This window comes from Danio aesculapii, chromosome 11, assembly GCF_903798145.1.
Source record: "Danio aesculapii chromosome 11, fDanAes4.1, whole genome shotgun sequence".
NCBI lineage: Eukaryota > Metazoa > Chordata > Actinopteri > Cypriniformes > Danionidae > Danio > Danio aesculapii.
Window position 1 is genome coordinate 4205093 of NC_079445.1, and position 23744 is coordinate 4228836.

The 23744-nt window shown below is 38.1% G+C and overlaps 2 protein-coding genes and 1 non-coding gene across 4 annotated transcripts in view; 2 read left to right on the forward strand and 1 right to left on the reverse strand.

Moving 5' to 3' along the window:
- Positions 1 to 8520, reverse strand: part of pbrm1 (polybromo 1) — a 53255-nt gene extending 44735 nt beyond the window's left edge. The window contains exons 1-3 of one of the 2 annotated variants that reach the window (XM_056467722.1): positions 8404 to 8520; positions 4277 to 4423; positions 1879 to 1976 (exon numbers count right to left, since the gene is read on the reverse strand). In XM_056467722.1, coding sequence (XP_056323697.1) covers positions 1879 to 1976; positions 4277 to 4417 — 239 coding nt within the window. In that variant the 5' untranslated portion in view covers positions 4418 to 4423; positions 8404 to 8520. The remainder of the gene's footprint in view (positions 1 to 1878; positions 1977 to 4276; positions 4424 to 8403) is intronic. The other variant, XM_056467721.1, reaches the window with a different exon arrangement.
- On the forward strand, positions 8505 to 22535 carry gnl3 (guanine nucleotide binding protein-like 3 (nucleolar)). Its single transcript, XM_056467725.1, has 15 exons — positions 8505 to 8608; positions 8770 to 8828; positions 10930 to 11070; positions 11354 to 11473; positions 11541 to 11621; positions 12894 to 13029; positions 14151 to 14254; positions 16048 to 16195; positions 16274 to 16361; positions 16541 to 16718; positions 17300 to 17442; positions 17520 to 17656; positions 19323 to 19486; positions 21586 to 21652; positions 22295 to 22535. Exons 1-15 carry the CDS (start codon positions 8596 to 8598, stop codon positions 22399 to 22401), a joined length of 1686 nt encoding a protein of 561 aa, XP_056323700.1. The 5' UTR covers positions 8505 to 8595; the 3' UTR covers positions 22402 to 22535.
- On the forward strand, positions 16401 to 16477 carry LOC130237858 (small nucleolar RNA SNORD69). The gene has a single exon (XR_008838586.1). It is a non-coding gene; the product is annotated as a small nucleolar RNA SNORD69 (small nucleolar RNA).
- Positions 22536 to 23744: the final 1209 nt, after the last annotated feature.

Here is a 23744-nt window from a genome sequence, read left to right on the forward strand (position 1 = left end):
TACAAAAATGATTATTTTCTACATAAATATAAAAACCACTGCCTTCTCCCAAGTCTTCACCTCGGGGGGCTATTTTCAGTTTATTCATGACAATTTGCATTTGTATAATGTTATTATTATTGGAGGTATTATTGATTATATGCATATTTATTCATTCATTCATTCATTTTCTTTTAGGCTTAGTCCCTTTATTAATCTGGGGTCGCCACAGCGGAATGAACCCCCAACTTATCCAGCATATGTTTTACGCAGCGGATGCCCTTCCAGCTGCAACCCATCACTGGGAAAGCCATACACACTCATTCGCACACATTCATACACTACGGACAATTTAGCCTACCCAATTCACCTGTACCGCATGTCTTTGGACTGTGGGGGGAAACCAGAGCACCTGGAGGAAACCCACACAAACGCAGGGAGAACATGCAAGCTCCACACAGAAACGCCAACTGACCCAGCCGAGGCTCGAACCAGTGACCTTCTTGCTGTGAAGCGACAGCACTACCTACTGCGCCACTGCGTCGGGTTTTGGAGACGTCTGTATCATCATATGGGGCATAGGAATAGGACGCGTGTCTGGATATAACTCAGTTTTTTGACCACACTTCCGTTATTATTGTTCATTTATTCGTTTGCTGAAAATTAGAACTGAAATTAGAAATAGTTTTGAAACAAATCTTTGAGCTTAACAAACTAAATAAATATGTAGGCTAATGGATGTCTTCAGTGCAGTGAGTTTCCACTGTTTCCTTATACACAAAAGTAAAGGAGTAAAGAGTAAAAGTAAAGTAAAGAAAGCAACTTTTTGAGTTTTGAAGCGAAATTGTCAGCTATTACTCTAAGTCTTATTCTTGTGACCTCGCCTCTGATCCAGTAATTGCTGTTTTTGGTTGGTCTGACTCACTTCGTGGGTTCAGTCATCAAGTTAAAAAAGCTGTCCAATATGGAACGGTGATAGCTAAAAAATTATTCTTTGTTTATGGGAAAAGGCATCAAAACCACTTTTTAAATCCAGAATTTTCTAGCAATCTACATTTAGAGTGACTTAGACACAATCTATCTGATAACATTGCCGGCTTCAAAGCCACCTGGAAACCCTTTTTTAATTATCTGTCAAACGTCAAGGATAGGGCGACGCAGTGGCGCAGTAGGTAGTGCTGTCGCCTCACAGCAAGAAGGTCGCCGGTTCGAGCCTCAGTTTGCATGTTCTCCCTGCGTTCGCGTGGGTTTCCTCCGGGTGCTCCGGTCTCCCCCATAGTCCAAAGACATGCGGTACAGGTGAATTTAGTGGGTTAAACTTTATAGTTGTTGTTGCTTTTTGTATTGTTCTGTGTTGCTTTATAGTCAAAATAAAAATATAATATAAAAAAAGTAAAGAGGCCGAATGGAGGAGGCTCGTTCTTTATCCTCGCGCTGCAGATGCTCTGTTTAACTGGTTTCTCGCTAGTGAAGAGTTCAGTTTTTACAGTTACAAAGTCCTCCATGTAAATAGCAAATGCACTACGGCACGACGCAACTGACTCTTAAAGGGAATGAAAGATGAGACTCTGATTAATTTTATACGCGTTATGCTCAACACACACCCAGAACACATTAATAGAATAAGTACAACCCTGTTAGACCATGCACCGGGGCGCAGAGCATATTCTTTAAAAAAGCGAAAGTGGATTCGCACACACCCTTAATACTTTTGCGCCATGTGCTTTAGACTTTGCGCCTATATCGTTAAACAAGAGCCCATTAAGTTGAACATTACTAAATTTAAATTCAGCCCATATAAATTGTTTGCAATCACTTACCAAAAAATATTTAGTAAATCCAATGAATCATTTGTTTTTCATTTTTATCATTTGGTTAGATCTGTAACGTGTGACTGACCTTCTCTTTGGTGCTCTGATGAAGAGTTCACACAGCATCCGGCCCTGGTCATCCTTATAGTCTCTGATAGTGTTGTACAACTCATGACACACCGCAATCTGCCAGAAAAGAGATGTATAGCGGCACACAAGAACAATCAACATTGCAGCATATTCCTACATATGATGTGGAGTGATCTGTGAGAGCATTGCCCAAATAAAAGTATACATACAATTAAAGTCAAAATTATTACGCCCCCTGTATATTTTTCCCCAATTTCTGTTTAACGGAAACACATTTCTAAACATAATAGTTTTAATAACTCATTTATAATAACTGCTTTTTTTTATGTTTGCCATAATGACAGCACATAATATTTGACTAGATATTTTTAAGATACTAGTTTTCAGCTTTAAGTGCAGTTTAAAGAGTTAACTAGGTTAATTAGCCAAGTTAGTATAAATAGGCAAGTCATTGTATAAAGATGGTTTGTTCTGTACACACTCGAAAACAAATATTGCTTGAGAGAACTAATAATATTTAGACTTTCTCTAGAAGAAAAAATATTATCAGACATACTGTAAAACATGCCTTTCTCTGTTAAACATCATTTGGGAAATATTTGAAAAAGAAAGAAATATTCACAGAAATTCTACTGTATATGTGAGCCTGGACCACTAAACCACTCATGAAGGGTCAAGTTTAAATGAATAAAGGCTCGAACACACCGTGACGCTTTTCGTTTGCGTTTATCGTCTGAGTTTTACGAGACGTTTTTCCGTATTCAAACCCAATCGATTTTCACTGGCATCGAGCAGAAGAGTATGCAAAATCACACCTTGACGTTAGATGGCGCTACACAACTTTAAGCTTCTGGTACCCCGCTTATAACACAGAAAAAGAGGAAGAGAAGAAGTTGACACGCTTGTTGATAAAGTTACTGGTGACTCGAACAAGTATGGATGGTTCAAGTAGCAGCTCCAGCTCCAGCGATGAAGAAATGATTATTGTTTACCAGTGCAATAAGCAGCTCCACGTTCATATCACCTCTGGGCATCTTCTTCAATGTGCGCTCGCTTTGACACCCTGCTGAAAAATCCAGCTTAAACCAGCCTAGGCTGGTTGGCTAGTCTTAGCTGGTTGACCAGCCTGGTTTTAGAGGGGTTTTGGCCATTTCCAGGCTGGTTACCAGCCTTTTCCAGCCTGGTCTTAGCTGGTCAGGCAAATGACCAGCTAAATCCAGCTAAAACCAGTTTGACCAGCCTGGTTTAAGATGGACATAGCTGGTTTTGGCTAGGCTCCGGGCCTGGCTAGGTGGTCAAGCTGGTTTTAGCTGGTCATTTTCCAGCCTGACCAGCTAAGACCAGGCTGGAAATGGCCAAAACCCCTCTAAAACCAGGCTGGTCTATCAGCTAAAACCAGCCTAGGCTGGTTTAAGCTGGATTTTTCAGTAGAGCAGTTTTGCGCTTGAGCGCCTTCAAGTGCTGTTTACTGTAACGTCAGCAGCTCCATGCACATGAACAAAAGTGCCAATCTGATTGGATGAGAAGGTCAAAACAAAAAAACGAGCATGAGGCGTTTCTTTAAAAATGACGCTTTAACGCCTGGCGTTTTGCGCGTTGGTGTGCACGATCACATTGCCGCCCTTTATTTAGTCACGAGGTGTTAAACGTCGACGGAAAACGCGAGGAAAAAACGTCTCGGTGTGCACGGGCCTTGAGACTTCCATTGATGTATAGTTTGTTAGGAAAAGACGGTATTGACCTTATTCTTCAATGCGGAGGTGCGCGTGTTTTTGCGATTGTTTTAGAACTTCCGATTCAGCTGTCTATGGGAGAAATGACTAGGAATAATAAACGGCAGAAAACGGTCAAACTACTTACTCTACAAACAAGTGTTTGCATGACAATACAGACAAAGAAGAATAATATAATAACGAAATATCAGTTTGCAACACCAAGCAGCAAAACGAGCTGTTTTTAACGTTTAAAAATGAATGGAAGTGAATGAGACCGGAAGTCTCGAGCCAAAATAATTCAAATGGCCGCGCCCATTTGTACGCGGAGAATAAGGTTAATATGGCTGAAACACATCTGAAAAATATTGAATCTGAGAAAATCACTTTTAAAATGGTTCAAATTCAAATATTAGTAATGCATATCCCTGATCAAAAATGTAATTTGTATCTATTCATGGAAGAATATTTATTTAACGTGATCTTTACTTAATATTTTATTAATGATTTTTAACAATAAATGAAAATCGATGATTTGGACTTGTACAATGTACTTTTGGCTAGTGATATTTTGCTTCGTTTTATTTTGTCCTGTGTGCTCTGTGTGAATGTACTCTTCGGTTCTAGTGAACAGCTGCATCTCTTAAAATTAAGGAAGAGTCCATTATGATGGACTAAACTCACAGGGTCAACGGTGGGGATGTTAGCGATTCTTCTTCTCTTCCGACTGGTTGAAGATATGGATGTGGATTGGCTGTCCTCAAAATCTCCTCCACTCACACTGCTAGACGGAGAAGTGGCTCTCCGGCGCTTTGAGCCCATCATAAGAGCCTTTACATTAAAACAAATGGCATAATAAATTGTTAGTGTTCAGTAAAACTGAAGCTAATATTTAGAGCAAACAGTTTACTCATTAAAAACTTTCTGTCGAGTGCTAACAAAATTAGTGGCAACTGATAGATGTGCTGCTCATTTACAAGAGCACTTTAAAGTAGGGCTGCACAATATATCGCAAAATTAGCTTTTACGTGATAATAGTATATGCAACACATATTGCAGACGTGTGGTAAATGACATTTATGAATTATGAATTGGTTGTTCATCTAAATTTGACCAATCAATCTTACTATATTTAGCACCGCCTCCCCAGTAGTTGATGTTCTGCTATTGGCTGGAGCAAAATAAACACTAGGCAGGAGTTGAGACACGAGGAAAATCACAACAGCCAATCAAAGTCAGACTATCTGCGGAGGTTTTCACTTATTCATACTGTTTTACAGACTAATGGCTCTATTTTCACGATGTAGGCGCAAAGTGTAAAGCTCATGGTGCGATAGCATTAAGGGTGTGTCCGAATCCCCTTTTGCTATTTTAAGGAGGGAAAAATACACTTCTGCGTCGCGGTGCATGGTCTAACAGGGTTGTGCTGATTCTCTTAATGAGTTATGGGTGTGTTTTGTGCATGACGTGCATTAAACCAATCAGAGTCTCATATCTCATTTCCTTTAAGAGCCAGTTGCATCGCGCCGTGGTGCATTTGCTATTTAAATAGGGGACTTGACTAGCGAGAAAACAGTTAAACAGCATCTGCAGCGCAAGGGTAAAGAACGAGCCTCCTCCATTCGGCCTCTTTACTTTCTCTTTACTTTTACTCTTTACTCCTTTACTTTGGTGGAGTAAGGAAACGGTGGAAACAAACTCCACTGAAGACATCCATTAGCCTACATATTTAATTTAGTTTGTTAAACACAAAGATTTGTTTCAAGCAAACTAATAAATAAACAATAAGTCCCCTGAGGTGAAGAAAGCATGCAGGCAGGGTTTTTTATTTATGTAGAAAATAATATTTTTTGTAACGTGAAGATATTTGTGTATTGCTGTACATCCTGTGTGTATTAAACAATGTGTAAGCATTTGAACCTGTATAGGTACATAACTAACGCGCTCTGCGCTGGACTTTAGAGCAGCTTATAGTTGGTCAATGGCGCAGTCTATTTCAGTTCTTCAAAATAGCAACGTGCCAACAATGCACCTTAACACACCTCCTTTACAGTGCAGCACACCCATGAGTCCACAAAGTGGCCCAAACGGATTTGCTACTTAAACAACATGGCACAAAATGTGAAAATGAGGTTTGCGCTGGTCTGAAAATAGCAACAAATCATGCCATGCACGTCTTGCGCCTTATTGTTTCAGGTGTATTATAGGACCCTAAATGTTTGCACCTTGACACAGTATGCAAGTCTGAATTTAAATTAAATTAGATCTGAAGAATATTTTACCTGCATATTTTAATATCGTTACATAAATAAATGATTTAAAAACACAGTTAATAAAAATAACATGTTTCTAGGGAAATGTTATATCGTAAGAAATATCGGTATTACAATACTAAACAGCAATATTGCATATCACATATTATCCCAGTATCAAGCGGCCCTACTTTAAAGTAATAATTTCAAGTTACCACAAAAACAATAAAACAGTAGTCACAAACATTTTGTCTTCTAAACATTCTTAAATTAAGATACATTTACTCGAGAAGCAAATATATAAGTTTTATGATAAAAAAAGATAGAAATTGAGCTATGGTTATTGCTTTAACCAGTTATTTTTTTCAAACCTTAACTTATTTTGACAAACTATGTGTCATGCATATGTGATGTTATATGTCATTTTCAAGTTAACCAAAAGTGGGGCTACAATTATGCGGTTAACAAAAAATTTTGTTTTGTGACTATATAAATATTTTATGGTTTTGTGAGTGGTTAGCACTGTCAACTCACAGGAAGAAGGTCACTGGTTTGAGTCCCGGCTGTGCCAGTTGGCATTTCTGTGTGGAGTTTGCATGTTCTCCCCGTGTTCGTGTGGGTTTCCTCCGGGTGCTCCGGTTTCCCCCACACGTCCAAAGACATAGTATAGGTCAATTCAATCATCCATTTTCTTTTCAGCTTAGTCCCTTTATTAATCCGGGGTCACCACAGCAGAATGAACCGCCAACTTATCCAGCACATGTTTTACGCAGCGGATGCCCTTCCAGCTGCAACCCATCTCTGGGAAACATCCACACACTCACTCACACTCATACACTACGGACAATTTAGCTTACTAATGGAGGAAACTGTGGAGGAAACCCATGCGAACGCAGGGAGAACATGCAAACTCCACACAGAAACGTCAACCGACCCAACAGAAGCTCAAACCGGCGACCTTCTTACTGTGAGGCGACAGCACTGTATAGGTCAATTGGGTAAGCAAATTCATTTTCCTTCGGCTTGGTCCCTTGATTAATCGGGGGTCCCCACAGCGGAACGAACCGCCAACTTATCCAGCACATGTTTTACGCAGCGGATGCCCTTCCAGCTGCAACCCATCTCTGGGAAACATCCACACTTACTCACACTCATACACTTTGGACAATTTAGCCTACCCAATGGAGGAAACTGTGGAGGAAACCCATGCGAACGCAGGGAGAACATGCGAACTCCACACAGAAACGTCAACCGACCCAACAGAAGCTCAAACCGGCGACCTTCTTACTGTGAGGCGACAGCACTGTATAGGTCAATTGGGTAAGCAAATTCATTTTCCTTCGGCTTGGTCCCTTGATTAATCGGGGGTCCCACAGCGGAACGAACCGCCAACTTATCCAGCATATGTTTTACTCAGTGGATGATCTTCCAGTTGCAACCCATCACTGGGAAACACCCATACACACTCATTCGCACACATACACTCTGGCCAATTTAGTTTATTCAAGTCACCCATGCCCACACAGGGAGAACATGCAAACTCCACAAAGAAACTGACCCAGCCGGGGCTCGAAACAGCGACCTTCTTGCCACCGTGTCGCCCCCTTTGAGAAAACATCTGTTTCATATCTTACAGTACGTCACTTTGCTTCTGAATTGAATATATTAGGAATGTTTCAATATTTTTACAATAGAAATTGCCAGAATAAATTAATTTTTGCGTCTAAAATGATAACGCAACTAATAAAACTGTTCATGGTAAAAAATTAAATGGTTATTTTATATTGTTCAATTGTAAATAAGGTTAAGAATGCTTCTAATGTTAATTGAAGGACTTTCTCTATTAATAAACATTGCACAGTATTCACATTAGTAGTTAGAACAACCCATATTGATGAAAATTGCTTACAGCTTCTGTTAACTGTTTTCAAATCACAGTATTAATACAACTAATTCAACATAACACAATCAATAGGGTATTATTGGTGCTGCAGTATCCTAATCCTGTTGGGGTAAAGCTAAAGTACGGTAATGCTCATTAATACCAGCTTACTAACAGAATTAATGACAACTGATATATCTAAAACATTCACATCACATTTAAAAGAAGGTATCCACAGTTTTAATAACAATATGCTGAAATAAAACCACCTAATAAGCTAGCAGATGTCAATAAACTATGCTTGTGCACAACCTGGTTATAATTACAGCGTTATTAGCAGCTATGAGACAATGCCTGAAACTGATAAGCAGCATATATGATCTGATAATCAATGCAGAGGCACTTCAGCGGTGTTCGCGGAGCTCATTGTGTCTGCATTATAATGATGATGGTTATTATTATGATCATGACGATGATGGTGATGATGAAGGTGGCGGCGTTATGAGTCTGCAGACACGAGCTGAGTGACATGCATCAGCACAGGCGGATAAAAACAAAGACACACACTCTCTTACATACGCGCACACACATTGGGCCATGCAACACTGCGTGATGATGCTCGCGCTTTATTACAGCACGAAGAGCAGACATGGCAGACAGCACACACGCCTTCTTACCGTCCGTGTCTGATCAGCTGTCTCTGAGAGCTGTCTGAGGGCTGACACACATTCAACACGGAGGTTGATTGATTTATTAAGAAACCGAGAGGAAAAAAAATTAACCCTTCGCGGCGCGACAAGCGGAAGCGGAAGTGAGGAGTTGAGACACGTGCTGCTGTTCTGTGAGCGCGTGCTGGAGCTGCGGCAGACATGAAGAGACCGAGTAAGTGTTTAATCCTGTAGCAAATCTATATTTATACGTTTAAACCGGGGAAATAGAACGTTAATCAGTATGTGGGCTTATTTCGCTTGTTGTAATGATGTAAAAACGCTGTTAAACGAGGTAAAGCGTGCTGACGTAACTCACACGTGTCTGTTTTGTAGAGTTGAAGAAGGCGAGCAAGCGCTTATCATGCGCTAAACGCTACAAAATACAAAAGAAGGTAAGATATATTAAGCATTTGATTACGTTATATTGGTTAAACTGGACTTTTGTACTGCCCTGGATGTTGTCAGTTTGATATTACATTAAAAGTACCACAGTTTTACCACCTGGGAGGTTTATGTCAATAATTGCTACCATAAAGTAGTGTAATTATGCTGTAATAGAGCATATTTAAACTGCCACAATTTGTTTATTTGAAAGATTTCTCTGTATTTAGGCAAGGCAAGTTTATTTATATAGCACATTTCATACACAGTGGCTATTCAAAGTGCTTTACATAAACAGGAATAAAAGAAACAAGTATAAGAGAAATAAAAACAAATAATAAAAATGGTAAAAAAATAAAATAAGTATAAAAGCAGATAAAATGTGTTATAAAAGAAGAGAAAAACATAATAGTGCCACATGTGGGACGTAGCACAGTGCTCATTCAGTAAAGGCACAGCTAAACAGATGTGTTTTCAGTCTTGATGTGAATGTGCCTAGTGTTGGAGCACATCTGATCATTTCTGGAAGCTGGTTCCAGCAGCGAGGGGCATCGTAGCTGACAGCCGATTCACCCTGCTTTGACTGAACTCTTGGAATTTCTAGTTTATTTGATCCTAAAGATCTGAGTGATCTGTTAGGTTTGTATTCAGTGAGCATATCTGTAATGTATTGAGGTCCTAGGCCATTTAGTGATTTATTGACGAGTAATAATACTTTAAAATCTATTCTGAATGTAACTGGGAGCCAGTGTAAAGACCTGAGGACAGGTGTGATGTGCTCTGATTTCCTGGTTCTGGTCAGAATTCTGGCGGCAGCGTTCTGGATGAGCTGTAACTGTCTGACTGTCTTTTTGGGAAGGCCAGTGAGGAGTCCATTACAGTAATCCACCCTGCTGCTGATAAAAGCATGAATAAGTTTCTCTAAGTCTTCACTGGAAACAAAGCATCTAATTCTTGCTATGTTTTTGAGATGATAGTATGCGGATTTACTAACTGCTTTGACATGACTATTGAAACTCAGATCTGACTCCAGAGTCACACCAATATTCTTGTGCTTATTTTTTGTTGTTTGACCCTTAGAGCCAAGGTACGCATTCACCTTGAGAACCTCATCTCTGTTCCCAAACGCAATTTAATATTTACTTAAATATTATACTATTCCTATATGCTAGTTTTTTTCTGTCTTAAGGATATTAATGTATTTGTGATATTGATGGTTGCTTAAGTTAATGTGACTTAACTATCCCCCATATGAGAGATAATTAATGAAAATACTAAACCATACGGAAATCTAATATATAGCTATATATGAATGAACACATCAAATTATTGTTAATAAATTTAAACGTGTTCATATTTGTATTTGTTATGGTCAAAAAATATGCAACTGGCCATCTCTGCAATGTTTAGAAATATATAGGTTAATCTGGGCTTTTGTACTGGCCTGATTGTTGTCAGCAAATTAGAGTTTTCTCGCTATTTAAACAGTACCAAAGTATTACCATGGTGTGTATTAGAGGTTTATGTAAATAATTATTAAGGTAAATGAATGTAATCATGCTATAATATAGCATATTGAAACTGTCACTAATTGTTTTATTAGGGAGATTTTTCTGTATTTATTTGTATTATTCCTATATGTTAAAGTTTTTGTCTAAAGGATATTAATATAAAATATGTGTGATGATGGTTACTGTGTTAGTTAATGTGACTTTTAACAATTATCCATACATGCATGCATACACACACACACACACACACAGTTGAAGTTAGAATTATTAGCCCCCCTTGTTTATTTTTGTCCCAAATTTCTGTTTAACGGATTTGGGCCGCTGCTGATAGGAGTTTCTATTTGGAAGCCGAAAACCGATATATAAGCTGATGAATAAATTTGATCAGAGTTATTCTGAGTCTGATTACAGTACATAATTGCAAACAAATACAGTTGACAAATGAATGTTTTAAAAATCTTAATTGCTAAAAACAAGAAAACTTACATAAAGCATTTCAGTTTTTCCAATATCATTTACAAATTGCAATTCAGAGTACTCTATTTTTTTCCAGTGAAAAGCTCTTGTAACTTGTTTTGTTGTCCCTTTCTCACTGTTCCAGGTTCGGGAGCACAATCGTAAATTAAAGAAAGCCGCAAAGAAGCAAGGCATAAGCCGAAAGGCCAAAAAAGATATTGGAGTCCCAAACAGTGCGCCTTTTAAAGAGGAAGTGCTTCGAGAAGCTGAGCAGAGAAAACAGGAGGTATAATTATTCAAACACACACGGCAAAACCACTGGAAATCCAGCTTAATAACTGACTGTCATAGATTTGTTACACAGGTCATTGACAAAATAGTATTTTAATATTTTAAATATAGCACAAATTAGTATAAATAGTACGATTGTTGCAACAGAAAACAACAGTTTCAGACTTCTCGCTTTTAATCTATGACTGTCATGGCTGTTCACTACCAAAACAAATGAGACATTTTGGTTTTGATGCACTTGTCTGTTATTGTAAGTCATGTACATCTTGTTCTTAAAGCTTGAAACTCTGAAAGAGCAAAACAAGATCGTGAAGCAGCAAGAAAAGGCTGCCAAGCGGAAAAAGGAGAAAGATGCAGACAGTTCAGTAAAAGAGCCCGCAGCCAAGAAAGCTAAAAAGGTAAGAAAAGTGGAGGAGTTCTAGATGTAACTTGCTGACGCTAGCTAATATTATTGTTCGTTCGCAGGCAGCGAAAATCAAAGAAGCAAGAGCAGCGATAGTTAAAGTGAAGAGCGCTAAAACATTCAAATGCCAAGAACTCAACAAGGTATGTTAATAAGGATATATGCAGCGTAACACTTTCATATTGGGAATAGGGATGCACGATACTGGAAGTCAGTACCAATCAATACTGAAATTTTAAAAACTTTCATTTCCTGCTAACATTGGAGCGATGTTGAGCACGTTCTTAAACAGCACTGATTGTCCATTGTATTCACCAGAAATTACTGTGATTGGCCATGAAGGCCATCGGTTCACCGAACTCACTGCTGTTTACTGAGTGTAACACAGATACAGGGACACTGGAGTGTTTTAAAGCAGCGATTCATCAGCGGAACGCTCGTATGTCAGCTTATAGACAAACCAGCTGATCGTTGTGACTTTGGCCCAATCCCAACTCTACCCCTTAGCCCTTCCACTTACCCCTACCCCTCGTTTTGCGCGTTCCTGTGAAGGGGAAGGGGTGTCCCGATTCTCTTTAGCTCGAAAGTGTTGGGCTAAGGGGAGGGGGTAGATAGCCCTTCGAACGAAGATTTTTCAGGACCACACTCGAAACCAAGGAGTAGGTAAATTTCCCAGAATACACCAGCCACAACGGCAGTATAGCTGCACTCTGGAGTAAGGAGATCAACAAAACTTTATTATTATTTTTTGTTAATATTACAAATTTTTACAACAAACAAGCACACATTAATAACCGCGTTCCTGTTTTACCGTCATGCTTAAAAAAAAAACGCTGAAATAAAAATCGCAAATTTTTGCTTTAAGTCTCTTATACCAAAAAATAACACAACTGGAATAATAAAAGCAGTCGCGGTCGTCGATTTCATATAAAGCATGAGATCGCGATGACATATGGTGACGTGTGCAGGTGCTGTCTCAATTCCTAAGGGTTATTTTTGAAGCCCTTCCCCTTCACACTCTGTTTTAAGGGGCCATGGGGAAGGGGTACAAAAATAGAATTGGGATTGGGCCTTTTAAACGCTACAGTGTCTGTATCTGTTGTTACACTCCGTAAACATCGGTGAGTTTGGTGAACTGATGACCTTCACGGCCAATCACAGTCATTTCTGTTGAGCATGTGAACACATTGGCAAATCAGCGCTGTTTAAGAACGCACTGAAATGTTAGCGGGAAATGGCAATTTTTAAAACTTCAGTATCGATTAATACCGTGTTCCAGTATCATGACAACCCTAATTGGGAATAATATATCCTTGTGTGTGTGTGTGTGTGTGTGTGTGTGTGTGTGATGCTCTCCAACATGGTTGTTGTTATTTACAAGTGTTATTTTTACATTGGATTTGATTGTCGTGCAGGTGATTGAGGCATCTGATGTTATTGTGGAGGTTTTGGATGCCAGAGATCCTCTGGGCTGCCGCTGTCCTCAACTGGAGGAAATTGTCCTTAAACACGAGGGAAAGAAGAAACTCTTGTTCATATTGAACAAAATCGGTAGGTAACATCTGAAAAGCGGTTCTATTATGCACCTTTTTTACAAGATGTAAAGTCTCTGATGTCCCCAGAGCAGGGATCACCAAACTTGTTCCTGGAGGTCCGGTGTCCTGCAGATTTTAGCTCCAACCCTAATCAAACACACCTGAACAAGCTAATCAAGGTCTTACTAGGTATACTTGAAACACCCAGGCAGGTGTGTTGAGGCAAGTTGGAGCTAAACCGTGCAAGGCACTGGACCTCCAGTAACGAGATTGGTGACCCCTGCTCTAGAGTGTGTATGTGAATTGTCAGCTCAAAATACCACACAAGGTTTTCTAACTCTTTGAAACTGCCTCTTTTAGGCTTTGATCCAAAAATTGCAGTTTGGACTGTCGCTTTAAATTCAAATGAGATTGTGCTCTTTTTCAAAAGAGGGCGGAGCTACAAATGCCTGTGTGTCAATATAGCGGCAGATTCAAAAGAGAAATAATGTTAGCTCAGGATGCAGTCTATGGAGACTCTGGTGTTTATTTGTGCATCCTAAAACTCCACATTTATAATTCCTCTTAGTCACTGACATGATCTTCAGCAGGTATGGCATGAAAACTAATGACAGATGACTGCTTCTCACTCAGGACTGTCTATGTTAATGAGGGAGAGATCATGGATGGGGCTTTCCTCTTTCCTACGTACAAAGGGAGAATGTCAATCAAAGTGTTTCTGCAGACTGTTTCTATCAAGTGTGATTATAAAAAATAAAATTAATACATTTTTATTATTAAATTAATACATTCGTTGGTGCCTATGGCGTAGTGGAAAGTGCACTGACACATGCACTGGTGTTCGCGGCGACCCAGGTTTGATTTCCGCCTTGAGGTCTTACGCCGTTCCTTCCCCTCTCTCTGCTCCCCCACACTTTCCGGTTAATTCTGTCTACTGTCCTGTCAAAAATAAAGGTGAAAACCCCTTAAAAATAATTATTAAAAATAAATTCATACATTTTAGAGGCTGACTCTATTCACACACTGTTGCCACACAACTATGTTTAAACCACTTATAGAAGTGATTTTTGCATAATAAGTCTCCTTTAATTTATCAAAATGGAGACTGGTTTAATAAAGTCTCTTATTACTTTCTAGATCTTGTTCCTAAAGATAACCTAGAGAAGTGGCTCTGCTATCTTGAAGCCGAGTGTCCAACTTTTCTCTTCAAAGCATCAATGCAGCTAAAGGACAGAACGGTGGTAAGTATATTTTATTGATGGACTGGAGTTGACTTTTCATGGGAGATTTCTATTGTTTTAGCTTTGTTTTGTTTTTTTACATATGATTTGGACAATTCAGATACTAATTTCTATTTTTTTTCTCCCAAGGTTTTTACAATTATTTTTATTTTATTTAGGTCTTCAGAATGTGTCATTTAAATGCACATTTCTTAAGAAAAATCTGAAATAAGCAGATGTCTGTACAGTACCTTTAAAAAGGTACTAGAAGTGTTAATATATTGCTTGCATTTAAAAAATGCTGAAATTTCTGAAAGGGAACCAAAATCATTTTATTTATACACAATTAAAACGACTAGTTGAGTCACGAGACGAGAACTGGCCGATCAGCTTCATACTTTGTATGGAATACACACATTTGAACACCGAGAAGAGAAAAAAAATACAAAAGGAAGAGACCAAACAATTCTGTGATTTATAGTTGATCAAAAGTGCCTTTCAGACAGAGGTTCAGCATTTTAGAGGTTTAACATTTTAATATTTTTATTTATGTTTGTTGTTCTGTTATTTATTGTCAGTGTAAAATTACTGTTTAAATGTCAATCTTTTTTTCACTTTTAAGTCCAAAGAGAAATGGACCATAGTTTTATTATTATTATTATTATCATTATTATTATTATTATGTGCTGTATTATTTGGTTACTGAGCAGCTATAAATAACACTTTAATATATGAGTTTTCATGTGATTTTGAAATTAATGAATGCGTAATAATCATGATAACCGGGAAACCGTGATTATTCCTCAGACTATAATCATACAACCATCATCTATAATCGTTGCATCCCTAATTATGAGATGCATATATTTCAGCTTTTTTTGCATACTAAAGTTTATTAACCCTCTATGGTAGGGAAATCCCATTTGGCAACAATTTATTTCTATTTTTAAATGTGGAGTTTTAGGATGCGCTAATGGCCTGTTTCCACTGACTGATACAGTACGGTACAGGTCACCTTTATCAGACTTGCGTTTCCACTTCCTAAAGGGTACTTCAGCTCAAGAAGTTTGTTATTTCAAATATAGACACGCACACCAGCGATCACGAGCTCTCTGGAGAAAGTGAAACCGCTCACACTTTTAGACGGCCTCGTAAAACAGGACACGGCACATTTTGTTCTTCTAGGCTTTGTGGCTGTACATAAAGACGACGACAAGGTTTGTTTGAGCTCGGGTCGGCCATGGCTCATTATTATATGCATATAGTGTTACGATGTAATGGCTGTGTATTAAAAAATGGCGGTTTCTTTGTTTTCATTCTTCGCTTTTGTGTAAACCAATAGCGTTCAGCTGTGTGTCTAGCTCAGCCTTTTGGTACCCTTTTGCTTTGCTAGTTACCTTTTGCAAAGTGTACCCAAAAAGTGGTACGGTACGGTAAGCTTTTAGGTTCCTTTTGACAGTGGAAACGGGCATAAAAGCATACCGACATGTATCATACCACTAAGTGGAACGGTCATATGGCTGAGAGAGACGCTGCTCGCATGAAACCACTTCAGTGTTCTCAATTATAGTAATGCGCATTTATTTGTCAGTAACGGTAATGGCGTTGTAACGGGGGAAACAGGAATTCATTTAATTACTCGTTACTGAAAAAAGTTTCACTGTTAGTAACGTTTATTTATAGCGCCGTCATTCCCATCACCGTCACTGGTGTTGAGACGCCTTTACAATTAATTAACCGTGACGAATTAAAGCGCAGTTAATAGTGAAATCGGTTAATCATTGCATCCCTACTCATAATCTCTTGTTTTCCAGCAACAGAAAAGGCAGCAGCGAGGAACTAACGCAGTTCTGGATCACAGCCGAGCTGCTTCATGTTTTGGAAAAGACTTTCTCCTTCAGACACTTAACGACTTGGCGAACAAGAAAGATGGTGAAACCATGCTTAAAGTTGGCGTCGTCGGTAAGATTTCATGTCGTTTTTTTAAAGACCCGTGCACCTGTGAAAAATCTTGATATTGAAGCATCGTCTTATGTTTAGGTTTTCCTAACGTTGGAAAGAGCAGCATTATCAACAGTATGAAAGAAATGCGAGCGTGTAATGCTGGCGTACAGAGAGGATTGACCAGGTACTGCTTCACTGTTTGGGTTTATTATTACTATATATGAATGTGAAGCATGATGAACTGTATTGAACTGAATACAGCATGACGTCTACATTCAATCCAACACTGAGCTTCATATCCCACAGTGCATTTCACAGGCCTTTGAGCTTCAGCCTTTAATAACAGTGCTCTACTCTGTACAGGTGTATGCAGGAAGTGCATATTACCAAGAAAGTGAAGATGATTGACAGTCCCGGGATTTTGGCAGCCCCCAGTAACCCTGGAGGTGCGATGGCCCTCAGGAGCCTGCAGGTGGAGGAGAAGGAGGAGAGCCCACAGGAGGCCGTCAGGAATCTACTCAAACAGTGCAATCAGCAGCATGTAAGAAATACAAAGAGATTAAGATCATGTCTGTTAGCTTTAGACCTAAAAGTATACTTTTGAAGGGCTCGCACAATTTCTAAATGCCTGGTTGCCTTTCGGGCAGGCACCCCTCAGGTTTTGGTAACCCAAAATAAATTCAAGTGGCTCAACAAAAAAAAAAAGGGCATTTATTATAGGCTACATATATATTTTATTTATGTATTTAACTTTTTTTTTTTGTTTATTTTATTTAAATTATTTTATTTTTATTGTAATTTAATTTTTAATTTATTTTATTAAATTTATTTTGGTTGTTTTTTAACTATTTATTTGTTTAGTTATTTTATTTAAATTGTTTATTTTTTATTTATTTATTTTAATTTAATTAATTTATTTTATTAATTAATTTTATTTTATTATTTATCTTCTATTATTATTATTATTAATTTATTTTTTCATTGTCTCTGGCCTATATTTATTGTTTTTATCAATTTAGTACCGAAGTACCAGTTCTGTTGACGACACTAGTTATTGCAAACACAAATTCAAGTTTACTGTATATCTCATACAGTAATACGACGTCCCTGTTTCTCTTCTAGATCATGCTACAGTATAATGTCCCAGACTACAGAAGCTCCTTAGAATTTTTGACCACCTTTGCTATGAAGCGCGGGCTCCTGCAGAAAGGTGGCGTTGCTGACACGGAGCTGGCAGCCACAACATTCCTCAATGACTGGACCGGGTGAGTTTCAGATCATCAGTTTATCCTATATGAATCTGAAGTCTTGTAGCCTCAACCTAAGTGCTGTGGTGTTTTAGGGCTAAGCTGAGTTACTACAGCAGAGTTCCAGAGCGACAGGGTCTTCCCTCTTACCTGTCTGATGCCATCGTGACTGAACTGCGGTCGGATGTGGATATGGATGTTGTGAAGAAGAGCAATGAGAACGTCAAGAGAAGTACGTTTCAGATTTTAATGTTCTGATCTTGTTATATTCATTGAACAAATCACAAGGATCCCACAAGACGTTGTATTTTAAATGTTCTATTCCAGACTATGGCTGCATGATACTGGAAAAATATGTGAATATTTCTTATGATATAACATTTCCCTAGAAAAATATCTTTATAATAGCTGTTTTTAAACCTTTTATGTAATGAAATTGAAATAAAAAGGTAAAACAGATTTATTAGATCTATTTTAATTAAATTCAGACTAAAAACTGTCATGGTTCAAACATTTAGTTTTTAGAACTAGTCTGATCCTCTAGTGATATTCATTGAACAAATTCCACACAAGTAGGGCTGCACGATACTGGAAAAATATGGGATTTTTTTTGAGTATTGCGATAACGACATTTCTTACTATATAACATTTCCATCGGCGCCGGTGGTGTGGTGGTTGGTGCGTCGACACATGCGCTCCGGTGCTCGAGTTCGAGTCCGGCCTCGCGGTGCTATGCGGATCCTTCCACTCTCTCTGCTCCCAATGCTTTCCTGTCAATATTCTCTACTGTCCTGTGTAATAAAGGTGAAAACCCAGAGAAAAAATAAATAAATAGATATAACATTTCCATAGAAAAGTTCTATTTTCTTATCAGTTGGATTTGCTCTTCAGTGTTTGGACTCTCAGTAGTGATTATTAAACCACACTGAACTGAGCTAAACTGAACTGAACTTAAACACTACAAACTGAACTACACTGTTCCTATTTACTGTTACCTTTTATGTGAAGCTGCTTTGACACAATCTACATTGTATAAGCGCTATACAAATAAAGGTGAATTGAATTGAATTAGCTTTTTAAAAATTATGTAATGATATTAAAATTATAATAAACAATTAAATAATTCAATAATTAAATAAATAAATAATTAAATAATAAATAATTCTAATAAACATATTTATTAGATATAATTTAATTCAAATTCATACTAAAAACTGTTAAGATGCAAACATGTAGTTTTTAAAACGCTATGAGTGAGTGGAAAACCTCCGCAGATATTCTGACTCTGATTGGCTGTTGTCATTTTTCCTCTCGTCTCAACTGCCTCCACTTTTGGATCCTCGTTCAGCTTTGGGCTGCTCCAGCCGAATGCAGCACAGCAACTGGGGAGGTGGAGATAAAGATAGCAAGGCCCCATTGGTCAAATTTAGATAACTAATAGATAAAATAAATGTTATTTATCACACAACGTCTGCAATATGTAAAATGCGTATACTATTATTGCGATGATGATAACTTTGCAGTATATTGTGCAGCCCTATTCCATTTTTAGATATATGTTTGTCCAGGTTTTGTCCTAGTGATTTTTGTTTGTCAATTTTATTTTTTTTTTTTTTGTTGTTTCACACTTCTTGTTGGGTTAGAATATTTTTCCGCTCCATTTTATTCCTATAATGCTCTTCAACTAGCATTCGCAGAGGTCAAATGCAGTCACCAAGCTCTACCTGTTAACACCTGCTTTACTACATCCTGTGAACTGCGTCACAATACAAAAAAAAAAAGCTTCTGGTTCATGTGGACTTTAAATGATGGGTTTTGGCTTAATGCAAACCCTGAATTTGAAAATATGTCTAGATACTTTATTAGGTGTAAACTAATGTAAATGCACCTGTCTTCAGGTGTTCGCTTTCCAAACCTCGCGAGCTGTATAAGTTTTGACTCCAATGGACCCACTGCTGGAGTGCTGAATGTCAGTGAGCTGCCTAAAGAGACGATAACAAAGACGGCAGCAACAACAGATGCAGAGGAAGAGAAGATGGAGACGACGGCCAACACAGATGAGGTACTTCATAAGAGACACAAGCAAACGTTAAATAATGATGATGATTTACCTCTGGAGTGTTTCTGTTCATCAGAGTCCACGAGATATGATGAGTTTGGTGATCTCATAACTCCTTGATGACCATCTAATCCAACTCTGATCTCTCAGACACAAACTGTTACGCTTGATAATCACAAATGATATCTTAGATCAGTTTGTGCACAGAAAGAGGTTTAAAAAATGTCTTGGGTTCAGTCAAGTTATCTTCATTTCTTACTTGTTGTTTTTATTATGTAGATCAGGGGTCACCAAACTTGTTCCTGGAGGGCCGGTGTCCTGCAGATTTTAGCTACAACCCTAATCAAACACACCTGAACAAGCTAATCAAGGTCTTACTAGTTATACTTGAAACACCCAGGCAGCTGTGTTGAGTCAAGTTGGAGCTAAACCCTGCAGGGACACCGGCCCTCCTGGACCGAGATTGGTGACCCCTGATGTAGATTGTCAATGTAGGTTATCTGCAGGAAGATGTCTTGTGTTTTTGGCTCATTGCTGTCCTCTTTGACTGTTTGGGGCTGCGTTGAGTTTGTCAAATACTCTGCATAATGTCCGGATCCAAGATTATGTGAACCTCGGGTAAAAGGAGACGGATAGACTTAACATGAGTTTATGTTCTGTTCAAATTACAGTGTCTGTTTAGGAATTGGAAAGTAGGGCTGGATGATAAATGGATTTGATCAATTAACATGAATGTATCGCTTACATCGATATGTTTGAATGAAAATCAATTTTCATTCTAACATCCTCTGTGCTCCCGTGGTCCCTCATGTATTGCCATAGAAATACACAAACAATTTGGCAGAGGGCAGGAAAGAACTCGTTTAAAAGGCCCAGCCCAGGCTCTGATTGCCCTGATGAATGCTGCCTAACAATCCTTTAGATATGTGTTTAATGTGTATGCTAGTGCAAAGAGAGGTAGGTTTAAACTGACTTTGTGCGTCTGCGTCCCGAACTGTGCTAGGAAGGTTGTTCCAGATATGAGAAAGATCTACTGTACCGCCTACAGTCCAGTTTGATATTCTTGGAATAGTCAGATTGCCAGAATTACTTGAACGTAGTGGGTGAGGGACTATAAGCAGGCACCAAGACTTAAAAGATTATTTGATGCTTAATAGTGAGCCATGTTGACATTTGTAGAAAATTGTGCCATGCAACATACACCAACACAATGGTTGAGCCTCCATTTGCCTCGTGTTCACATTAAAGGCCAGTGGAAAAGCAGAATACTGGAAAGACTTTCCCCTGAACAGACCTTAAGTGTGTTTCCTACTTAAAGTCTGATTAAAACGGTTAAAAAAAAAGGTAGTTACAGGGTGTCCATAGCGTCTTCGAAAACTGAAGTCAAATTAAAGAAATTTAAGGCCCTTAAAGCCTAAATGCCATTCAATTTTGTATCATTTGATTAAACAAGGTCTAGTGATATGCTAAAGCTTGCCTGAATTTTATCTGTGAATATCAGGATGTTGTGTAGTTTTGATGTCACGCTGTATTGTTTACTGCTGTGACCAAGGCATCACTGTTGTTCCTGCTGCTCTGTAGGTGCCACCTGCTGGATGAACATTTTTATTATTCAGTATATGAATAATGTTTTAGTTTATGATTCGTTTCTTACTGTACATTTACTAAATACTGATAGAATGTTGCCATTGTTACCAGTTAAAACAATGTAAAAAAAAAGTAGCAATGAGGTCTGAATGAATAGAAAGATTCTTAAAGGTCTTTAAAAGTATTGAATTTCACTCATTCCTCTATATAGTTATTGTAATGTTTTAGTTCTATGAAAAAGAATCAATAAAAAATTGCACTAGTAATATTAATAAATTTAAAAAAGAGATAGATAGACAGAGAGTCCACCAGGTTAATTTGATTTGTTTACTTGCATAGATATAACCATAAAGACTGAGCTTTGACAATTAAATTGCATATCTGATTTTGATTCTGTTCCAAATTAAACTGCAAATTGTCTCTTTAGTCACCAGTTCATTCCTGCACATGACTGTAGTACTCAGAATGCATTAAATGATGGTTATACATTGATCGACACACTTTTTGTTTTTAAGCCTGAGGCTGAAAGCCCCATTTCAACAACCGTGGAACAGATTCAGGAACCAACAGAAAAGAGAAAAGGTATGTTGTTAATTACAGCACAGACTGACTTCTTTATGATGTAGCTGTCTTCTGTCATTGCATGCTTCGTCTCAAAGTCTGCAGGCATTGGATACTGTTTACCATGGTGCACTAAGATTTATAACAAATTTTAAATCGCTTACTCATTGTGCTGTATAGTAGGGTAGGCTGGTCTGCTTTGTCCATTTGTAGGCTCAAGCATTGGCATATGCTTGTTTACAAACCTATACTGGGTTTACTCCCATCATATCTACTGAATTACATTTGTAAAAGCCTGTTCTTAGCTATGGCCTTCGGTCACAGGATATTTATTTACTGTCTGTTCCTAAAGTGCAGACTGAGATGGGGGAAAAGGCTTTTAAGTACGCAGCGCCTTTTGCATGGAATAATCTGCGAACACAGTTGCAGTTTAAAGAATTAATTTCACTAAATGCGCTGATAAAAAAGAAAGTATAAATGATTTAGGAATTGAAACGCCGGCATGTGTAGATGTTTTGAATAGTTTGTCAATTTGTGATTCATGTTATCTGTTAATTGTTTGTCTGTTAGACCCATGTGACATGTACATCTCAATGTGTCTTTCCTGGTAAAATAAAGGTTATAATAATAATAATAATAATTCAGTTATTTTTTGTTCTTTAGATAAACCAACAAAAGAAGTGAAGTTTGTCCCAGTCAACACTGACCTGACGTCATTGCAGAACAAGAACAATGAGGATGCATACGATTTCAACACAGACTTTGTGTAAAAATTCACTATAAATATTTACACGGACTGAGAGGAATCAAATTGTTAAATGCACTCAGTTGGAGTGCATATTATGTTTGTATGTATTAATACATAAAATGATTATGTTCCACTAAATAAAAGGTAAAACTCTTACATTGCTTACAAAACTTATACTGAGCTTTATTCAATACTTGGTTAGAACACTTTTTTTTCCCCCCTTTATGTACAAATTAGCATATTTTCCGCTTCAGATTTGAAGATAAAATGCATCGCAGTGTTTATGTAACAGAAAAGTGGTGTCAAAAATAGACATCTGATTACAGATGTGCCTTAAAAGTCCTAAAGAAGTCGACTACACTACCTGACAAAAGTCTTGTCGTTGATCCCAGTTGTAAGAGCAACGAATAATAACTTGACTTCTAGTTGATCATTTGAAAAAGTGGCAGAAGGTTGAATTTTTTTATTTTTTTTCCTATGAATCATCAGTTGAACTGCATCCCAATCATCACAAATCCTGCAGAAGACCTACTGGAACCCACATGGACCCAAGATTCTCACTGAAATCAGTCAAGTTTGGTGAAGGAAAAATTATAGTTTAGGGTTACATTCAGTATGGGGGCGTGTAAGAGATCTGCAGAGTGGATGGCAACATCAACAGCCTGAGGTATCAAGACATTTGTGCTGCTCATTACATTACAAACCACAGGAGAGGGCAAATTCTTCAGCAGGATGGAGCTCCTCATACTTCAGCCTCCACATCAAAATTCCTGAAAGCAAAGAAGGTCAAGGTGCTCCAGGATTGGCCAGCCCAGTCACCAGACATAAACATTATTGAGCATGTCTGGGGTAAGATGAAGGAGGCATTGAAGATGAATCCAAAGAATCTTGGTGAACTCTGGGAGTCCTGCAAGAACGCTTTCTTTGCCATTCCAGATGACTTTATTAATCAGTGATTTGAGTCATTGCAGAGATGTATGGATGCAGTCCTCCAAGCTCATGATGGAGTCAGACACAATATTCATTCTGTTTCCACTGCAGCATGACTTTATATTCTATACTGGACATTATTTCTGTTCAGTGACAAGACTTTTGTCTGAGCAAAGTCAGACCTTACTGTCCTAATGAAATCATTAAAAATCTAGGCATGGTTTTATTTTGATAAAACAAGTGTAATCTAGAGGCCTTTGCCTTTCATATAAGCCACTCTTGATAGCAGATGATCAACTAGAAGTCAAATTGTGTTGTACCTAAAACTTGTAAAGCGACAAGACTTTAGTCAGGTAGTGTATATAATATGGAAATGTTCCAATTAAAAAAAAAAAAGAGTAGTGTGGGTCCATAATTTCACCCCAAAATATTGGG

Bases quoted from the DNA above. Each gene is read 5' to 3' on its own strand.
- gnl3 (XM_056467725.1), top strand. The intron at 11,622-12,893 runs GTATGTTAATAA...ATTGTCGTGCAG, and splicing joins AATGCCAAGAACTCAACAAG to GTGATTGAGGCATCTGATGT. The intron at 14,255-16,047 runs GTAAGTATATTT...CTTGTTTTCCAG, and splicing joins AGCTAAAGGACAGAACGGTG to CAACAGAAAAGGCAGCAGCG.